The sequence below is a fragment of the Citrus sinensis genome, chromosome 8, assembly GCF_022201045.2.
Source record: "Citrus sinensis cultivar Valencia sweet orange chromosome 8, DVS_A1.0, whole genome shotgun sequence".
NCBI lineage: Eukaryota > Viridiplantae > Streptophyta > Magnoliopsida > Sapindales > Rutaceae > Citrus > Citrus sinensis.
This window is the reverse complement of record NC_068563.1, coordinates 14,609,242-14,626,536: the sequence shown is the minus strand read 5'-3', so window position 1 is coordinate 14,626,536 and position 17,295 is coordinate 14,609,242. Positions and strand designations below refer to the sequence as shown.

The 17,295-nt window shown below is 30.5% G+C and overlaps 2 protein-coding genes across 3 annotated transcripts; both read left to right on the top strand.

The window, feature by feature from the left end:
* Positions 1 to 7,015: 7,015 nt before the first annotated feature.
* Positions 7,016 to 8,824, top strand: LOC102622745 (uncharacterized). Its single transcript, XM_006493829.2, has 4 exons — positions 7,016 to 7,645; positions 8,293 to 8,385; positions 8,479 to 8,546; positions 8,647 to 8,824. The coding sequence occupies exons 1-4, from the start codon at positions 7,016 to 7,018 to the stop codon at positions 8,822 to 8,824; spliced, it is 969 nt and encodes a 322-aa protein (XP_006493892.2).
* A 2,212-nt stretch (positions 8,825 to 11,036) lies between these two features.
* LOC102621648 (uncharacterized) lies at positions 11,037 to 15,493 on the top strand. Of its 2 annotated transcripts, none has more exons than XM_052432932.1 (2): positions 11,037 to 11,995; positions 14,370 to 14,907. In XM_052432932.1, the coding sequence occupies exons 1-2, from the start codon at positions 11,092 to 11,094 to the stop codon at positions 14,537 to 14,539; spliced, it is 1,074 nt and encodes a 357-aa protein (XP_052288892.1). In that variant the 5' UTR covers positions 11,037 to 11,091; the 3' UTR covers positions 14,540 to 14,907. The 2 variants fall into 2 exon arrangements, with proteins under 2 accessions (XP_052288892.1, XP_006493890.2); XM_006493827.4 differs by lacking the exon at positions 14,370 to 14,907 and adding an exon at positions 14,940 to 15,493 and having other exon boundaries at positions 11,052 to 11,995.
* The last annotated feature ends 1,802 nt before the right edge of the window (positions 15,494 to 17,295 follow it).

Sequence of the window (17,295 nt, the reverse complement as noted above, 5' to 3'; positions counted from 1 at the left end):
TTTCGTTCTGGTTGGGGGAATAGTTGACAATTGTGGAATCTTGGTTAAGTTTTTACTGATTTTTATTGTAGAAACTAACTGTTGCTAACTTTTTGTGTTAAAGATGGCTGAATATGGAGTGTAGTGACTCTAGAAACGCATCTTCATCGTTTGAAAAAAAAATAAAAACAAAAAAAATTAAAAAAAAAACTATTTTCTTCCTCTTTTTAATTTCTCCTTTATAAATATACATTTTTAAATTTTTGAGTCGAAGATGGCTGAATATGGAGTGTAGTGTCTCTAGAAACGCGTCTTATTAAAAAAAAATCATTTTCGTTTTCTATCATTTTAAGTGTAACTTTTCTAATTAGCTTTTCAGCATCATTTTCACATTTCTGCATGTATATTTTCCTTTCATGTTTAGAATAGGTTGGGGGGTAGGATGTTATTTAAAAACAAAAAAAAAATTTGTGTGATTTGTTTTAACATTGGATGACATGATTAATTTTAAATTTTAGTATCTGTATTATCTTTGGTCTTAAGTGATGTTACACTATGTTTGCTACTCTACATGTTGATGTCGGAGAAAAATATGAGTTGCTTGAAGGATTGAACATGTCATAATAAGTACCAAATGAGTTTTTGAGCCTATCATTTTTCTTGGAGAGTAACCCTTTTGCCCATTATTTATATAGCTTAGCAGTTTATTATTATATACACGATCTCTAGATTTCTTTTGAGTTAACCTTTAAAAAAATTGTAAAATTAAAAAAAAAGAAGAAAAAAAATGTGTGTTGCTACATTTGGAGGCACATTTAACTAGTAGATATGGAAGGTTATTTAGAGCCCTAAAAGACGATGGAAATGCCATTTTTGATCCGTTTGAGCCTTTCTAGCCATCCCTTTTGTGAAATATCCATAGTTAACCATTTTGAGCCTTTAAAAAAAAATAAAAAAAAACCTTTTATTTGTTAAACTTATCATCTGGACCCACTCCGATTTGGAGTATTACCCGATGTCTTATAAGTTCCATCACCTATTTATGTTTGAGAAAAATGTAAATAATTATTTTGTTCAGCGACGTTGTGCCACGCAAAAGCAAAAAAAAAAATTGTTTCAAAAAAAGAAGAAGAAAAAAATATAACAATAATAGGTGAAATCCACCTTGCAACTTCCAAAAAAAAAAATTCCTCTGCATTTTTCTCAAACATACACTTTGTTTTCCTTATTTCTCTTCTTTGTTAGCCATGTCCCTAACCTACATTACGTCCTAATAAAAGTCCTTCTTGATTTTAGGGAACTATAGTCTGAAGTAAAATCTAGTTATATGGGCTAAAAAGATGTAGTGATGTATAATAAAAAAAAAGAGAAAAAAAAAGATAAATAAATTGGATTGACTAGCATTTTTATTTGACTTGAGATCCTATTATTTCTAAGCTGATGGCATATTTCTTTCATCTTGGTGAGAGCATGTGATATCATTTTTTTTATTAGTTTCTCTTAATTACCATTCATTGGAGTGACTATTTTTATTGGATTTAATTTCTTTGTGAGAGTGTCACTACTTCCAGTGAGATTTTGGGGTTTAACATGTCATTCTTAAAGGTAGCTATGACAAAGTCTACTGGGCTGATTCATGTGGATGGTTGATGTGGGTGTGATGTTTCTTTAGACTTGAGATAATGCTTATACTTTTATTTGATTGTTATCATTAGTCTGATTAAATAAACATGAGTGTTTAAAAAAAAAATCATTTTGTGTTTGAATTTTGTTTTCGCTTTATTTGCTAGGGACTAGCAATAAGCTGGTTGGGGGTGTGTTGAGTGTTAGAAAATGTATATTTATAAAGGAGAAAATCGTCATTTTACATTTCAAGTCTTACTAACAACCCTTACTTTTATGTATTTAAGGTTCTTGTAATTTAATTATGTGTTTTATTTTAATTAAGTATTTTGTGTATTTTAAGGGCATCATAGTCATTTCACAATAAACGAGAGATCAAACAGCAAAGCGGACATCACTTTTGAACTCAGGACAGTCGAAAACCTTAAGAGGAGCATAAAAGGAAAAATGGCACTGTTCACATGTACAGTACTATTCACATGTACGGTACTGTCTACGGTATTGTTCACGACACTGTTTACATAGACGGATCGATGACATGGCATTGACCGATGATGTGGCATTGACTGATGAGGTGTCATGATCCTGTTGGTCTAAAATTCTTATGAACTGTTGATGGTGACGTGGCAGTATATTAGTGGACCAAAACTTGCGCGTACGGTACATGCATTACACATGATTATTTTCAACTAAACCGCGTTACTGTTCAAAGTCGGGTCAAACCGTGTTACTGTTCACTTTAAGAGGATATCCATAAATTTTGATACACTACGAAATGGGTTCATAAGTAGATGTTGAAGGTTCATTGGAGTTGAGGGCTACCACTTCAAGACATTATCCAATGGTATCTTACTAACAACTGTTACATTTGATGCTAATAACGACATAATCCCATTGGCAGTTTGCGTTTGTGAGGTTCAGTGCAAGGATAGTTGGAAGTGGTTTCTTGAGTTGTTAAAGGAACATCCTGGTATGTTGAATGATATGGCTCGTACTATAATGTCTGACAAATGGAAAAGGTTTAACTCAGGCAATTGATGAAGTTTTTCTCGGGTGTGCCATGAGATATTGTGCAAGATATATTTATGAAAATTTTAAGAAGTAAAACTCTACTGAGGGTTTAAGGAGAATGTTTTGGAAGGCTGTGAGAGAGCAAACAAAGTGGAATTTGAAAATGAAATGAAAAAAATTAAAGAAATCAAGAAAAAGGCTTATGAATGGTTGATGCATGATGAACCAGAAACTTGGGCATGTCATACTTTTGATCATTTTCCCAAGATTGATCATGTTACTAATAATATGTCAGAGGGTTGGTATTCTCTAATCAACAAGTACGAGAAAAAAACTAATCCTTCAATTGCTTGAATTTACAGATTGAAGATTATGAAAAGGCTCATTCGAAAATAAGAAAAACAATGTTGAGGCATTCTCTCCAAAAGTGCATAGAAATTAGGCAAAAGGCTTCAAGGTAATTGATTGTGGTGAAAGCTATTAAAGCTCAGTATGAGGTGTTGGAATTTATAGACGATGAAGAGAGATATTATGTGGTTGATTTGAAGAAATTTAAGTATGATTGTGGGGGCTGGCAAATTAGTGGCCTATCTTGTAAGTATGCAATAGCATGCATTTTGATACGACTTAAAGCATTTAATTTACTCTCAAGTATAAGAGTGCCTAATTATACTATATTTCAGTGAGTCTGAAGTTGATCCACAGAGAAATGATTTAATTTTATCTAAAAAAATGATAATAAAATTTAAATATATGCAATTTAATTTGAGAAAAACTATAAAATTGAATTAGTTAGGGTTATGGATCCACTCCTAGTAATAAATACAATTTAATAAATTCTTTTTATTTTTATTTTATTGCCCAAAAGATTAATTGTATAAATTACAATTATTTTCCCATTAATTTTATTATGGATTAAGTACTTAATGTGCCAAAACTTAACTTGTATGCAATAAGTCAAAATATCATTTTATCATACTTTATACTAAGATATTAAGAATTTATTATGCCAAACCCCATGTTTGTCTACAATAAATCAAAATTTCAAAATATAAAATATGGATAAAATTAGATGAAAAATAATTTAATTTATATAATTAAAAATAAAATTTGATTAAATCATATTTTTTTACTAAGAGTTTCACCTTCCCCTAACTATTAGTATTTAGCTAAACATATTTGAAATAAAGGAAATTATTAAAATTAAAAAAATAATTATTAAAAAAATTATTTGAAAATTGAAAATAAAACTAATTTTATAGATTGAAAATATATTACGAAGAGAGATGAGAAAAAAAATTTAAGGGAAAAGAAGAGAAGGAAATGTGTGGAAAAGTGTGTTCCCCCCTCTCTATTTATACTAATACATGATTAATCTACACCACACAAATAAATAAAGCTAATTAAATCTTAGCAATAAATTTGTCCCACTAACAAAATATAAACCTAACTTAATATACTCAAGTACATTCAATACATTCCACTAACAATTACAATACATAACATAGTAAAACTTATAATTTCACAATTACCTCATTTACCGCAGTAAAAACTTTTAAACTTACCACAAAAGTGGCAGATCCTTCTCGACAATGACCTAATTTCTTGGACTTCCAGAATCTAAATTTGACATCTGTACATTTGTTTGAAGCCTCAAATTACGTGAAATTATTATTTTTACCTAATAAACACATAAAAATACACAAAATCAAATATTTAGAAAAATAATTAGAAATTCATAATATGTTACATAATTACAAATGTAAATTATATTATAAGTACAAAATAACATTTTTACCCTTAATAAACATATAATTTTTTACACTAATCACATTTCATGTAGTCATCTTGAAACTGTTGACTTTGTTGATAAGAGTCTACGAAAAGATGTGCATTTACGGACTTACTATGAGACTTTATGCCCAATACTGGACCGATGTAATTGGCCTCCAATTGACAAGCCTGTCCTGTTGTCTCTCTAGTGAAACATGTTAAAATTGGTAGGCTTAAGCATAACAATAAAAGAGAAAGAGAAGAAATAAAGGACTAGCTTGAAAGGAATGGTACACTTTGACATGTAGCTAGTTCAACAAACTTGGACACAATAAGAGTTGTCCCATTCAATAAAGAGGTATTTAATAGCATTTAAAATGTGATCATTCTCATATTGATTCAGGTCACTAAATGTTCGGACATGGATTGCTAACGTTACATTTTCATTTTGATGAAGGATACAAATACTGATTCAGCTTTCGGCACAACCTATTCATCAAGTCATTGTGATTTGATTAACCTTTTAAATGCTTATTTAGTAATTGTAGTTTTTATTAGTTTATCTTAATTTAGGGGTTGAAAGTTTTATGTATGTGATTGTTGTACATGTTTTTGTACGTAATTTTTAACAAACAAAAATAAAATTAATTTATCAACCAATTTAATAAATAAAATAAATTTACTATATCATCCTTTTTTACTTCAGCAAGGCAATTGAGTGGAGGTCAAATCCAATTTGGACCTATTGGAAGTCAGCCGAATGCTAAGAGACAATATGGAAGTTGGTTCATCCTCTGGCACAACCAAACAAGCAGGTCTTTAAATCATTCTTATTTTTATTTTTAGATTTATTAGTATAATAGTGTGCTCATCTTTTTATTTTATTTTTTCTATTATTTCAGCAATATGGAAGTCAACCAAACCCTATGGGACAGAAGCAAAAAGGAAAAATAACGGTTTCTCTAATGCAACCCTCTCAAACTTAAATGGGAACAACATTATAAAAAGTAAATAAAAGGTATGTTATATCTTAAATTCTTTAGCATGTTAGAGTACCCTAAGGTAATTCATTTACACACAATTTTAATTGAGAACTTATTTACTTAAAACTGCAGCAATGATGATGCAACTTTGATCAACGACTGTTTATTTGCTGATGGGGAGAAGTTAACTTCAAGTGTTCAAAACTACAAAGCCAAACATAATCCATTTGCCTTTGTTTATTGGTTTCTTTATTTTGTGCTAGTTTTAGCATTATTAACTAGTTTACCAATGGTAACATTTTTTTTCAGAACTTCTAGTGGTAGGTACTTCTTTTTTTAATGATATTTTAATCAATAGCTGCATGAATCTTATCATTGACTTCATTTGCAATTGCCAATGCATTTATCTTTTAGCACTTCATCAAATAACGTTTAAGATTGGAGAAGTTTGAACATTGAAAAGCTCATCTAGTGCTGAAAATTATCAAAAATGGTATGGAAAACTACTAAGTGTGCAAAAGATAAATACGTGAGCTTTTACAAAAACTAATATATATATTTTTTGTTTTTATTTTTTAGGTTAAATTAGTAATTTAATTATTTTCTTTTTATTAATATCCAAATAAAAAAGAAATATTATTGTAAGAGCGTAATATTGTAAAAGTAAGCAAAAAAGAACAAAAAGTCACGACAATAGTGTTAATAGTTTAACGGCGAGAACATTTTGAGGCATTTTTAAAAATACAATAATTAAGCGGGCACTAACTTCAAAATATAAGAACTAAATGAGCTTTTATTAATGACTAAGAGTAAAGAGAATCAGTTAAACGTTAAGTAAAATTTATTTTTAAAAGTGCTCTGATTTTAAAAGCAATTGTATGTGTTTGGTAAATTTTATTATTAAACTAGGGTGAGAATTTAAATAATTGAATTTGATATAATGATGAACAAAATTTATTAACACATTTATAAACATGTATATAAAAATATTTTTTATTTTTTATGTATAATGATCAATAATTACTATTAGTTTTATTTTTTTATTTTGTTATCTCAATATAATAAGTAATAATAATAATAATCTCTTTAAATTTAATGATTTTATATCCTAATTAACAATGATAATTTTAAATTCTTTTAATATGTATGAGAATATATCTAAAATTATATCAAGTATAAAAATCACTTCTCAAAATCAGAGTTTGAAAAATTATTAGTTTCCTACTTTTTAAAATCTCCTCAAACTAATTTTATTAAAAGTGACCTAAAAAATTATTAAATACTAAAATTAATTTTTTAAAATCACTTTTGACAGCAAAGTAATCCTAAAATGCCGTAAGAGCTTTTGTAGGATTAATTAGTTATATTGTCGTTGCGTTAATTACGCTGTTTATTTTAGTTCTCTCATAACGAATAGCCGATTAATAAACAGCAAGGTTACAGTATTTGTCTTACAATCCAGACTTTGCTCCAACGTGACATTGAAATCTATTCACTAGATTTCAGTTCTTGTCACCCTTCATAATCAAACATCTCCATCCACAATATGCCAAGATCCTAATAATGCTCAAAAATTAAATTAAAATCATAATTAATTGGATTTTAAGATCTAGGTTGAAATTAATTAACGTAAAATCATCATCATCATGACTAGATGCTTCAGCTTCACGGCTTCTGGTGATTGGTTCTTCCGATACTCCTTCTCGAACGCTGGTCTCCGTTCAACATCAACGGACCTCGGAGACGGCACCGTCATGCAGTGTTGGGTCCCTAAATTCCCAAAGATACTGAAACCGAATCTTCTCTTACTTCATGGTTTCGGAGCCAACGCGATGTGGCAATACGGGGAATTTCTCCGGCACTTCACGCCGCGATTCAACGTGTACGTTCCGGACCTGGTCTTCTTCGGAGAGTCGTACACGACGAGGGCGGACAGAACGGAGTCGTTCCAGGCACGTTGTGTGATGAGGTTGATGGAGGTGTTTTGCGTCAAGAGAATGAGCCTTGTCGGGATTAGTTACGGAGGATTTGTGGGGTACAGTTTGGCCGCACAGTTTCCCAAAGTATTGGAGAAGGTGGTGTTGTGTTGCTCTGGGGTTTGTTTAGAAGAGAATGATATGGAGGAAGGTCTATTTCCAGTTAAGGATATTGACGAGGCTGCCAACATTTTGGTTCCTCAAACGCCCGACAAACTAAGGGACCTAATCAGGTTTTCTTTTGTGAATTCTAAGCCTGTTAGAGGAGTTCCCTCTTGTTTCCTCACAGATTTCATTGACGTAAGTCCACTCCCATTTTGGAGAAATTTTAGAATACTTAAGATTTATTACGTCAACTATACAATAAATATACGTTACGCATGCATTGATAATTGTATTATTTTTTATATATTTTAAAATTCTTATCCATACTGCTCATACTTTTCATTAATGATGTTTCTCAAATCAGCATGCATTAATCAAAATCTTTATTTTCAAGCAAAAAATTGATAAAATTTTAGTATTTAATATAAAGGTATAGATAAACGAATTGAGATTGAAACGCACAAATAAAAAGGAATAAAATATAGATTAAATTATGAATGATAATAAAAAATTTTATGGTAACATTATAGAATAAAAGTAATCAAAAGGACCTATCAGTTATTTTACCAGAAGCTGAGACATCTTAGCCCACTGGTGGCATGCATGGTAAGTAGGGACGGACCTATGCTGTATCCCAGTCTAGGGGAAAAAATTGTATTCGAAGAAGATAACAGTTGTAATGGAAAGTTACTAGCTCAATTGTTTGAAAATTTTACTTTTTTACACTCTCATTTTATTTATTTATTTAAATTTTGGTCCTCTCATGTTTGTAATTTATTAATTCTCACCATGTTGAACCAAAATTTTGATTTCGCCAGTGATTGTAAACTTTGCACATGCAGGTCATGTGTACAGAATACGTACAAGAGAAGAGGGAATTGATCGAGACCATTTTAAAAGACAGGAAATTTTGCAATCTTCCCAAGATTGCACAGGTAATTTAATTATTCTAGTCAGTAATTTTGGATAATTATATCATTTTGCTTACAAAAATAGTCTATATCTTCCTTTTGGTTTTCGTAAAGCAGCAAACATTAATAATATGGGGAGAACAAGATCAGATATTCCCATTGGAACTAGGGCACAGATTGAAAAGGTCTTTTTGTTTGATTAAAAGAATCTCGTTCAATATTCTTAATTCATTAATCATTATCTGAATTTAAGTTAATGTGTTATTCATTCTATGGCATATTTAGGCATATTGGTGAAAGTGCTCGGCTGGTAATAATTGAGAACACAGGGCATGCGGTTAACCTAGAAAAGCCCAAGGAATTACTGAAGCACTTAAAATCTTTTCTTATAGTTGATTCTTCACTTTCATCTTCTTCTTCACCATTAACTCTCATGGATTTACTACAAAGTGACGATCTGTAGATTTGCAATTTCCTTTAGGTAACAAATAAAATTCTAATTCTACTCTTTAATTAATGCCAATGCGTCACATTGTTTTTTTTTTAATCCTTTTATAAGGAAACTAAATCTTTCATTACGGGTCAAAACAACCAATACACCGTTGTAAGAACAGAAATACAATGCGTTATACAATTTAGTTATTGTAATTAATAACCACAAATTTAAAAAGAATAAATTGATAGCCAAATGTTGAAATGTGTACAAGCCTTCACAATTGACGTTAAAGATTTTGACACTTGGCCTTTAAAAAATTCTAAGGCTTAAATATTTAGAATATTCATTAATTATTAGATGCCAAAAACATAAGTTTTCAAAACTAATTAAATTACTAACGGAACTGACTCTGCGCAAATTACGTCTCTAATTCTCTTCTTTCTTCTTCAAAAATCCAAGAAAAATAAACTGGAAAGGCTTCTAAAAACAATTAGGTGAAAATTTTTCTCTCTCTGTTGTGTTTTTTCTTTCCTCATTCTATATCATCTCGATATCTTAAACAAATATTAAGATTAAATCAAATTTAAATTATTTCTCCTCTTTCTTCACAAATGAATTTTGATTTGGGTCCAACTACAATGCAACTGTAGTTTCATACCCATTTTTTTTTTTTTTGTGATCCAATCATTGGATCCAACTCTGGAGTTGCAAAGGCTACTCCAACGGCTTGGATGTTGTTATTTGGTTATTAACGATGTGGTCCCTTATGTTTACTAAAAGAATAAGAAAAGATTAAGTTTCAAAATTTTGACACATTGGTTTGTTAAAAAAATTTATTATCAAAGGTAATTTAGTAAATGAACATATTTATATAGTAAAAATATGGATGGATTATTTTAACTTGCTAAAATATTCTTCACTTCTATCTACTTAAAATATCAATTGGATTTTAATAATACTATTTTGTATTTAGTGTAACACAAAATTGGACAAGGTTTTATATAAATTTTGACAATATTAAAATAAAAAATAAATAAATGCTTGGACAGTCATTTAAATTCATTATAGAGTTTATAAATAATATTTCCAAAATAATAAATTTCTATATGTAAATTTGAGATTATGTAAAATTACTTATACTTTATCACACGTATGAAGTTGATTAATTATTTATTTAATATGAAAACAAATAAATTGTATAATATTTATTCTATCACTTAAATTAAAAATTATAAAGAATGAAACTTAAATTTAAAATTGGTTGAGAAGGAGACAGAGAGAATAATTTTTTAGAATTTTAAAATTATTATATTTTAATTGTGTTTATTACATAAAATTATTAAAACTTATAGCTTTTATTATTTACAGAAAACAATAGGGATTGTTGAAGAAAATGCCAAATAAATTTTTTAGAATTTTGAAATTATTATATTTTAATTGGGGCTTATCGTCTAAAATTATTAAAACTTATAATGTTTATTAGGTACAGAAAACTATAGAGATTGCTAAAGAAAATATCAAAATGGTGTTTGGTACAACATCACTAAATAGTTTTGCCCATTTTGATAATTAGAAAAAAATGAAAAAATCTTTTAGTGACCAGTTCAATTTCTATTATATTCAAGGTTCAATAAGATCAAATAGAATAAAAATAATAATCTAACTAGATTTTTTCTTTTCTTGAAATTTTTTCATGTTATTTTCTTTCCTAAGATTTACAACTAAAATTTAATGGAGGCATATAGGAAGAAGGCAATAGAGAAAGAAGTGGAAATTACAATAAATTACAATTTATCATGAAGGTTTGAGGAGTGATAAATAAGTTTAAACTTCCGTTACTCTGCAAAAATTGTAAATAAATTAAATCCTAATTAAAATTTTTTTAAATGGCATGCATCAAAATCTCGTTCAAAAATTAGGAAAAATCAGAGAGGATTCAGAATCTGTATTGCCGTATTGACTTGGGTTTGGCGTCTCTTTGTTACTTAACATCCCTTAAATTTGAAAAGACTCGCATACCCCCATACTCAAAGCCATAAGTTTTGACCATGCATCTTGTTTTAATTCTGAGATTTGATAATATTCGAGACATTTGTATGAAAATTCTCCGAATATCCCGAATTGTCTATAACCAATAGAGATTTTTAGTGCAAATAAATTCCCCTTTAGGCCTTTATATACATAGATTTGGCTTCTCTTAAACAAATAAAGTCTCTCAAGCGGCACCCGTAAAACAGCTATTGCCCCCATCCCTATCAAACCTTAAATTACAATATACAATTCTACGGTCGAAAATGCGCCTACAAATTTCTTCTTCATTAGTCATCAAAATCAACTGTACGCCACCACCCCCATTTCCTTTGCATATATATCTCAAAATTTATTGTTCTCTTAAGCCAAACAACAAGGAAAATAAATCGAAGAAGATGGGCATGATGGAAAACACACCCAGCAGCATCAGCGTAGCCCCTTTGCTTCTTCGTAACCTTGCAACTTCCATTTTCATCTACGCAGATAAATCGTTCTTAAGCTTAGCCAGAAAATACAAACTCCTCGAAATCATTCGATGTATACTCATCACTTTTTTTCTTTTCATTTTACGCTTGCTTGCTTCCTTTCTCCCTTCTTTTTTCAACTCCAATTCTCTCTATATTTACGCTCCCAAAAAGGACAATTACGTCTCCGCCTCAGCCTCACCCTCTGCTGACTCGGGTATCGCTCGAGCACTTTCACAGTTGTTATCAATCCTTAATGATATCCCCGTTAATTCCCGAAAGTATCAAGTTGTTAGATCTTTAGCTGAGAGGCTTATTGATGAGAATCATAGGGATAACATTCAAGCGTTACGTGAAGTCAACAGAACTGTTCTATCGGTGGCTTTTTCGAGGACACTTGGACAACTTGAAGCCGCAGTTTTGGAACTGGGTGGTTGCGGGGATGGCGTTGTCCCGGTTCAGTGCAGGTTGAACCGGGTTTTAAGGGCAGTGTTGACCCGGTTTGGTTTGGGTTCGGACGAGGTGAACCGGTCTGGGATCTCGGCTGACAAACTGGCAGCTGAATTGCTTTGGTTGGCTGAGAAATTGGCGGCCTGTGGTTATATTGATGATGCTGTTGGAAAGTGGGCATCGGCTTCGAATCTGGCTTGCCTTGCTCTTTCAGCTGAGCCGCGCCTCCAAAGTTCCTTGGTCAAGATCTCAGGTGTGGTTTTTTACAGTTTTATTTAATTATTTTTTAATGGCATTTACATTTCAATTTAATTCCGCATCAATTTTTTTTTTCAAATGTGTGTGAAATACAAAATTTTAAATCTCTCGTACAAACTTAAACTTTGTTTTTTCAAAAACTGCTAAGAGATGTCTTATAATAAATTAATTCTCATAAATACGAATTTTGTGAGCGACATATCTCTTAAAATATAATAAGAATATATAGAATTTTTTTTTTAAGTCTGGTAGTAGAGATCTCATCCGTCATCATCTTAAATAATATTAGATTGGTGTTCTAAATTCTTTAAGACCTCAGTTAGAATTTTCTTAAAATGACTTGTAATAAATTTATTCTCAAAAATGTGAATTTGTGGGCAATATATTTTGTAGAATATTTGTAAGAACAGATATATCTTTTTAAATCTAGTAGTAGTGGTCTTGTTCTCTAATTAACTTAATTTATGGAACTATATTCAATAAACTTATGGATATATCAACGAAATAGTACATTTGAGATAATATGAAACTTAAAAACCATTAGAAAAATTGGAAGTGTAAAGTAAAAATTTCAACGGTTCAACACAAAAATTATAACATGGATGGAATAATAACGAATCCAACAATAAAAATTCTGGAGGCTAAATTGCAACACTTGTGTTGTTTTGATTTTTGGGCAAAGAATATGCTTTTTATTCTCAAAGCCAATTCTTCTATTGGTTACTACTGATCGTTGATGTCATCGTCAACTAGAAAGTTTTTACTATTAGTTAGTTGCAATCATTTGTTCTTTTGCAATAATTTTATGTGCTTCAAACTTAAAAGCTTGCGGTGATTTTGCAATTAAGTATATCCAGGACATGTGAAGCTTTTCTTTTGTCGCACACGTATATAGTCAAATAAAAATTGTGAACCAACCAAATGGAGACCCTTTTTATAATGCTATGAATGATTTAATAAAATTATTGAAATAAACTTTTAAATAAAATCATTAACATTGGAGTCAGTAGGAGTGAATTTTAAAATCCAAAAGCTGTAAAGGCAGAGTGCCATTCTTCGGTACATTCATATTTGGTTTAGCGGAGAAGAGGGTTTTTTTAAGCCTAAAATAGCAAACCTTGGAAAAAATTATAAAAATTTTACACTCACAACAACTTAGAGAGACGGAACTCTTGGTGTTATAATGATGTGGGAGTCATTAACGTCTTGACCAAAGAGTGGTTGACAAATAGAATTAATTATTAGATTTAAATAATCGGTATAAGACACTTTTATGTGAATTTTTTTTTTATTAGATACAAGTATACAACTACGGCAGATGATAGTTTAATTTATTGAATGACACGATTTTCTGTGACGGTAACCATGTTGGATTATAACTTTTGTAGTGGTAGGACATCTTTGGTCAGTAGACTAGGAATGTACTGTATTGGATAGGATTGAGATATACTAAGATTGAACTAGATTCGATTGCTTCTAGTAGTGTGTTGTGTATTGGGTATATAATACAAATTGTATGTGTAATTTTAACATTAGTTGATTTAAAAAATAAAATGAATAAAATTTTTAGTTTAATATATATATTTCTTTTATATTTATATTATTTATTTATAATAACGTTTTTTATTTCATTTATGACATATCAACATTGATAAACTACGCACTAAAATACAATTATAAAAATAAATAATGTCGCTGATGATGCATGCGCCCACACACACATATATGGAATAGCGATCACGAGAACTTTTGTTATAAAGAGCTACAGGTCCCGCTTCATAGATGTCTTAATTACAATTGTACACATACATCTTTCACTTAATCAAAATCCTAAATATATGTGTTATATGGGTGTGGATAACTTACGATAGTGTTGTAATTTACAACAACCTAAGAATTGCACCAATTAAGCCAAGTAGAATTTAATTATCAAATAGTTTTAAGTTTTTGGGAAACAATTCTTAAGTTACTGTAAGTTACAATTTTATGTAACTTGACCAGATTCATATTATGTTATGTTAAAATTTTTCAATAGCTGCCTTTATTGACCTTTCAGGCCTAATAAACATATGATAAGGAAATATTGCAGCATATGAATGATGAATTAAACACATGATAAAATTTGAAAGTGATGACTGCTATTATGGTAATTGGGATTCAAAACTTTATCGTGAATTACTATGACCGCGTCACTAAAAAATAGTACACTCTTTTCAAGCTGTCATAATTATGATGATACAAGTTGATAGCAATCCTTAATTGACCTTTCACATAAAACCAGAAAAAATTTCCACAAACTATATTTATCCGAGGCACACCACATGCCGTAGTTCAATTAAAATTTTCAAATATTAGTTTACTATTACCAGATTTCTGGGCGGGCCATGGAGAAACGGTCAGCAAAGCCCAAGGTCACTGGAGGCCAGCGAAGAAAAGAGCCCGAAATTTGAGGCCACGATACCAATCTTCAAATTCTATTGAACAGGCGGATGGCCTCGAGAAAATTGGACCTCAAAAATCGGGGCGTCGAGAAAATTGAATCTAAAAAATAGGTCCAAGTGTTTGATATGGTTCTCTTTAAAACAAATTGAAATTTATGGTTTGCATCGGTTTGGCTTAAGTTTTTATTTGGTTTAAATTGTAGGATCTAAAATCCATTAGCACAATCCAATGCACTCAAGCTTGAGTATATAGAATTGAGTTTTAATAATAGATATTTTTTTGATATTATGTGAGGATTATAATTCGTATTGTTATAGGTTTCTAATTAAAATATATCAGTGTATTAGAAAAAATAATTTTAATTTATTTTAAAACCGTAGAATTTGACATCGACACATAAAATCAATCTTATGACTTTCTCATTAAGCAGTGTTTAAACACAACAAATATTTCTTGGTATACTTATCGAATGTTGCTTATTCAATATTATTTTACAGCATTCTTTTTCAAGCATGCCAAAGACCTCAGCCTAGAAGAACCCGAAGAAGGCAAGAAAGAGGAACAAAGGAAAACGAACAAGAAGATGCTAGTATCATGGCTACCATTGCTTTGCCGAGGTAGCAATGGCGTCAATGTACCTGTAATGAGTCTGAACGAAAGAGCTGAACTTGAGAAAGTATTAGAAGAGACTATTGATATGCTTGAACAAGAAGATGAACAAGAACAAGTGTTGTCATTATGGCTTCATCATTTCACTTATTGCTCTTCTGCTGACTGGCCTAACCTTCATGCTTCTTATGCTCGCTGGTATAATGCTTCTCGCAAGCAATTATTGCTCCTTCAGTAATATTAATAACTTGATACTTCAGATATACTTCAGATATTATTAGCAAGAGGGGATTCTGTATATATAATATTAGTAGAACTCAATCAAGGCGTCTTATTTGGTTGGTTTTGTCAACCACTTGGAACACTATTATTATCTGTGAAATCATCTGTATTTCTTACGAAATCTCAAAGTTTATTATTGATTAAAATTTGAGAGTAGAAACATTACGTAGTTATAATCTCAGCACATCTTCGCAGGATTTGCACTCTCTAGATTATTATAATTCTCAATTTTGGTTTGAATGAGAGAAAGTTGAAAAAAAAACAAACAACTCAGAGGTAATTGTATAAAAATCAACACTTTTGAATTCATTAACGCTAATTTAATGAAATTATAATATCATTATTTTCTTAATTTGTATAAAAATTGTATTTAACGCTACTATTTGATTTTCTATAATTTTCGATCTTTTGTCAAAATTTTGTAGAATTCTTGTCCAAGTAACATTGCTGAGACAATGATTGCATTTGCATAAAACAAAGAACAATTACATTACTGTTAAAGTCAATTTGTAATCTAGAATGTTGGTTTGTGAATCTATGAATTCTTTTTCAGATATGTTTTGATGGGATTTGATTCTGGCACACCAAATGTTTGATAAGTTTCCCAACTGAGCAGAACTAATCTTCAGTCCTTAAGCAAGCTAGCTGTTTAGCATCTCTCGCCTCCCTTAACATCTTTCCTAGCTTGTTTCATGATTCCTTTCCATTCTTCAACTTCAACTTTTTAAATTTTCTTAATTCTTACTTTCCAATTCTCGTCCATCCCTTTCCATATGGCTGCCGTGGAAGATCTCTACGCTGAGATGGCGGCACTGCTTACACGTTACCATGAATAAAAATCTCAGGCTCGTAATGTCATTAGAGATATTGAGTGTTTGTTGGCTGAGAAAATGAAAAAAAATGAGCTGGATCTGAAAACTTTTATTTCATTCAATTCTTGTTAAAATGAATCAGTACATTGAACAGCCATTATATACAAGTACAGCTACTTAGCTAAAACTATCTAACTAATTACAATTGTTAGCTACTAATTAGAATAGCTTTAACTAATCATCACGTGTACAAGCAACCACAGAACAACCAGGTGCCAGTTGGCAGTCCATGTCATCGACTCATAACTAAATGCAGCAGTTGCTATGATCCTGTATTTTGTTGACTTCTTTGCAAATGTGAGCTTCCTTAACATTTCTCCTCAAGCTCAAAGGTCTACTTACAACATTCAGCGGACTTGAAGTAACTGAATTTTGGAAATGACAAAGCCTTGGTGAGAACGTCTACAACTTGTTCTTCAATTGGGATGTATCTGAATTCTAATTCCTTTCTAAGCACCTTATCTTTGATGTAGTGAGTATCTAATTCAATATGTTTAGACTCATTAGAATTAAAAACTTGTTTTATAGCTAAATCACCAATACTTTGGTTATCACACCAAAGAATTGGAGTTGGTAACTTGACAATGCTGAGCTAAGAGAATAAAGAGTGTAGCTATCTGAGCTTGTTGTTGATACACTACTAGAAAAATGGTCTTTACTGACTTTAGAATAGTGTCAGAAATTACTTTTACTGACACTTGTTAATTGTGTCAGTAATCTGGGAGTCAGAAAAATAGTGACACTTGTAATTGGTGTTAGTGATTACTGTTACTATAGTATTACCAGATTTATGACAGTATGGTATTAGTAATTACTGATAATGATCACTTGTTAAAAGTTACTTTCACCATAGTATCACAAAATATTATGACACTATAGTAATAGTATTTACTAACAATTATTACATGTCAATAGTTTGTTTTACACTGGGATATGACATGATAGAATAAACGGATACTAATACTTTAGTGTCAGCAATTTGTAATACTATAGCATCACTAATATTATGATGCTGAATCATTTTTTAGCGCTAATGGCTTCGATTAAATGGTGCTGAAATTATTGTTGTTACTCGATTATTTTCATTATT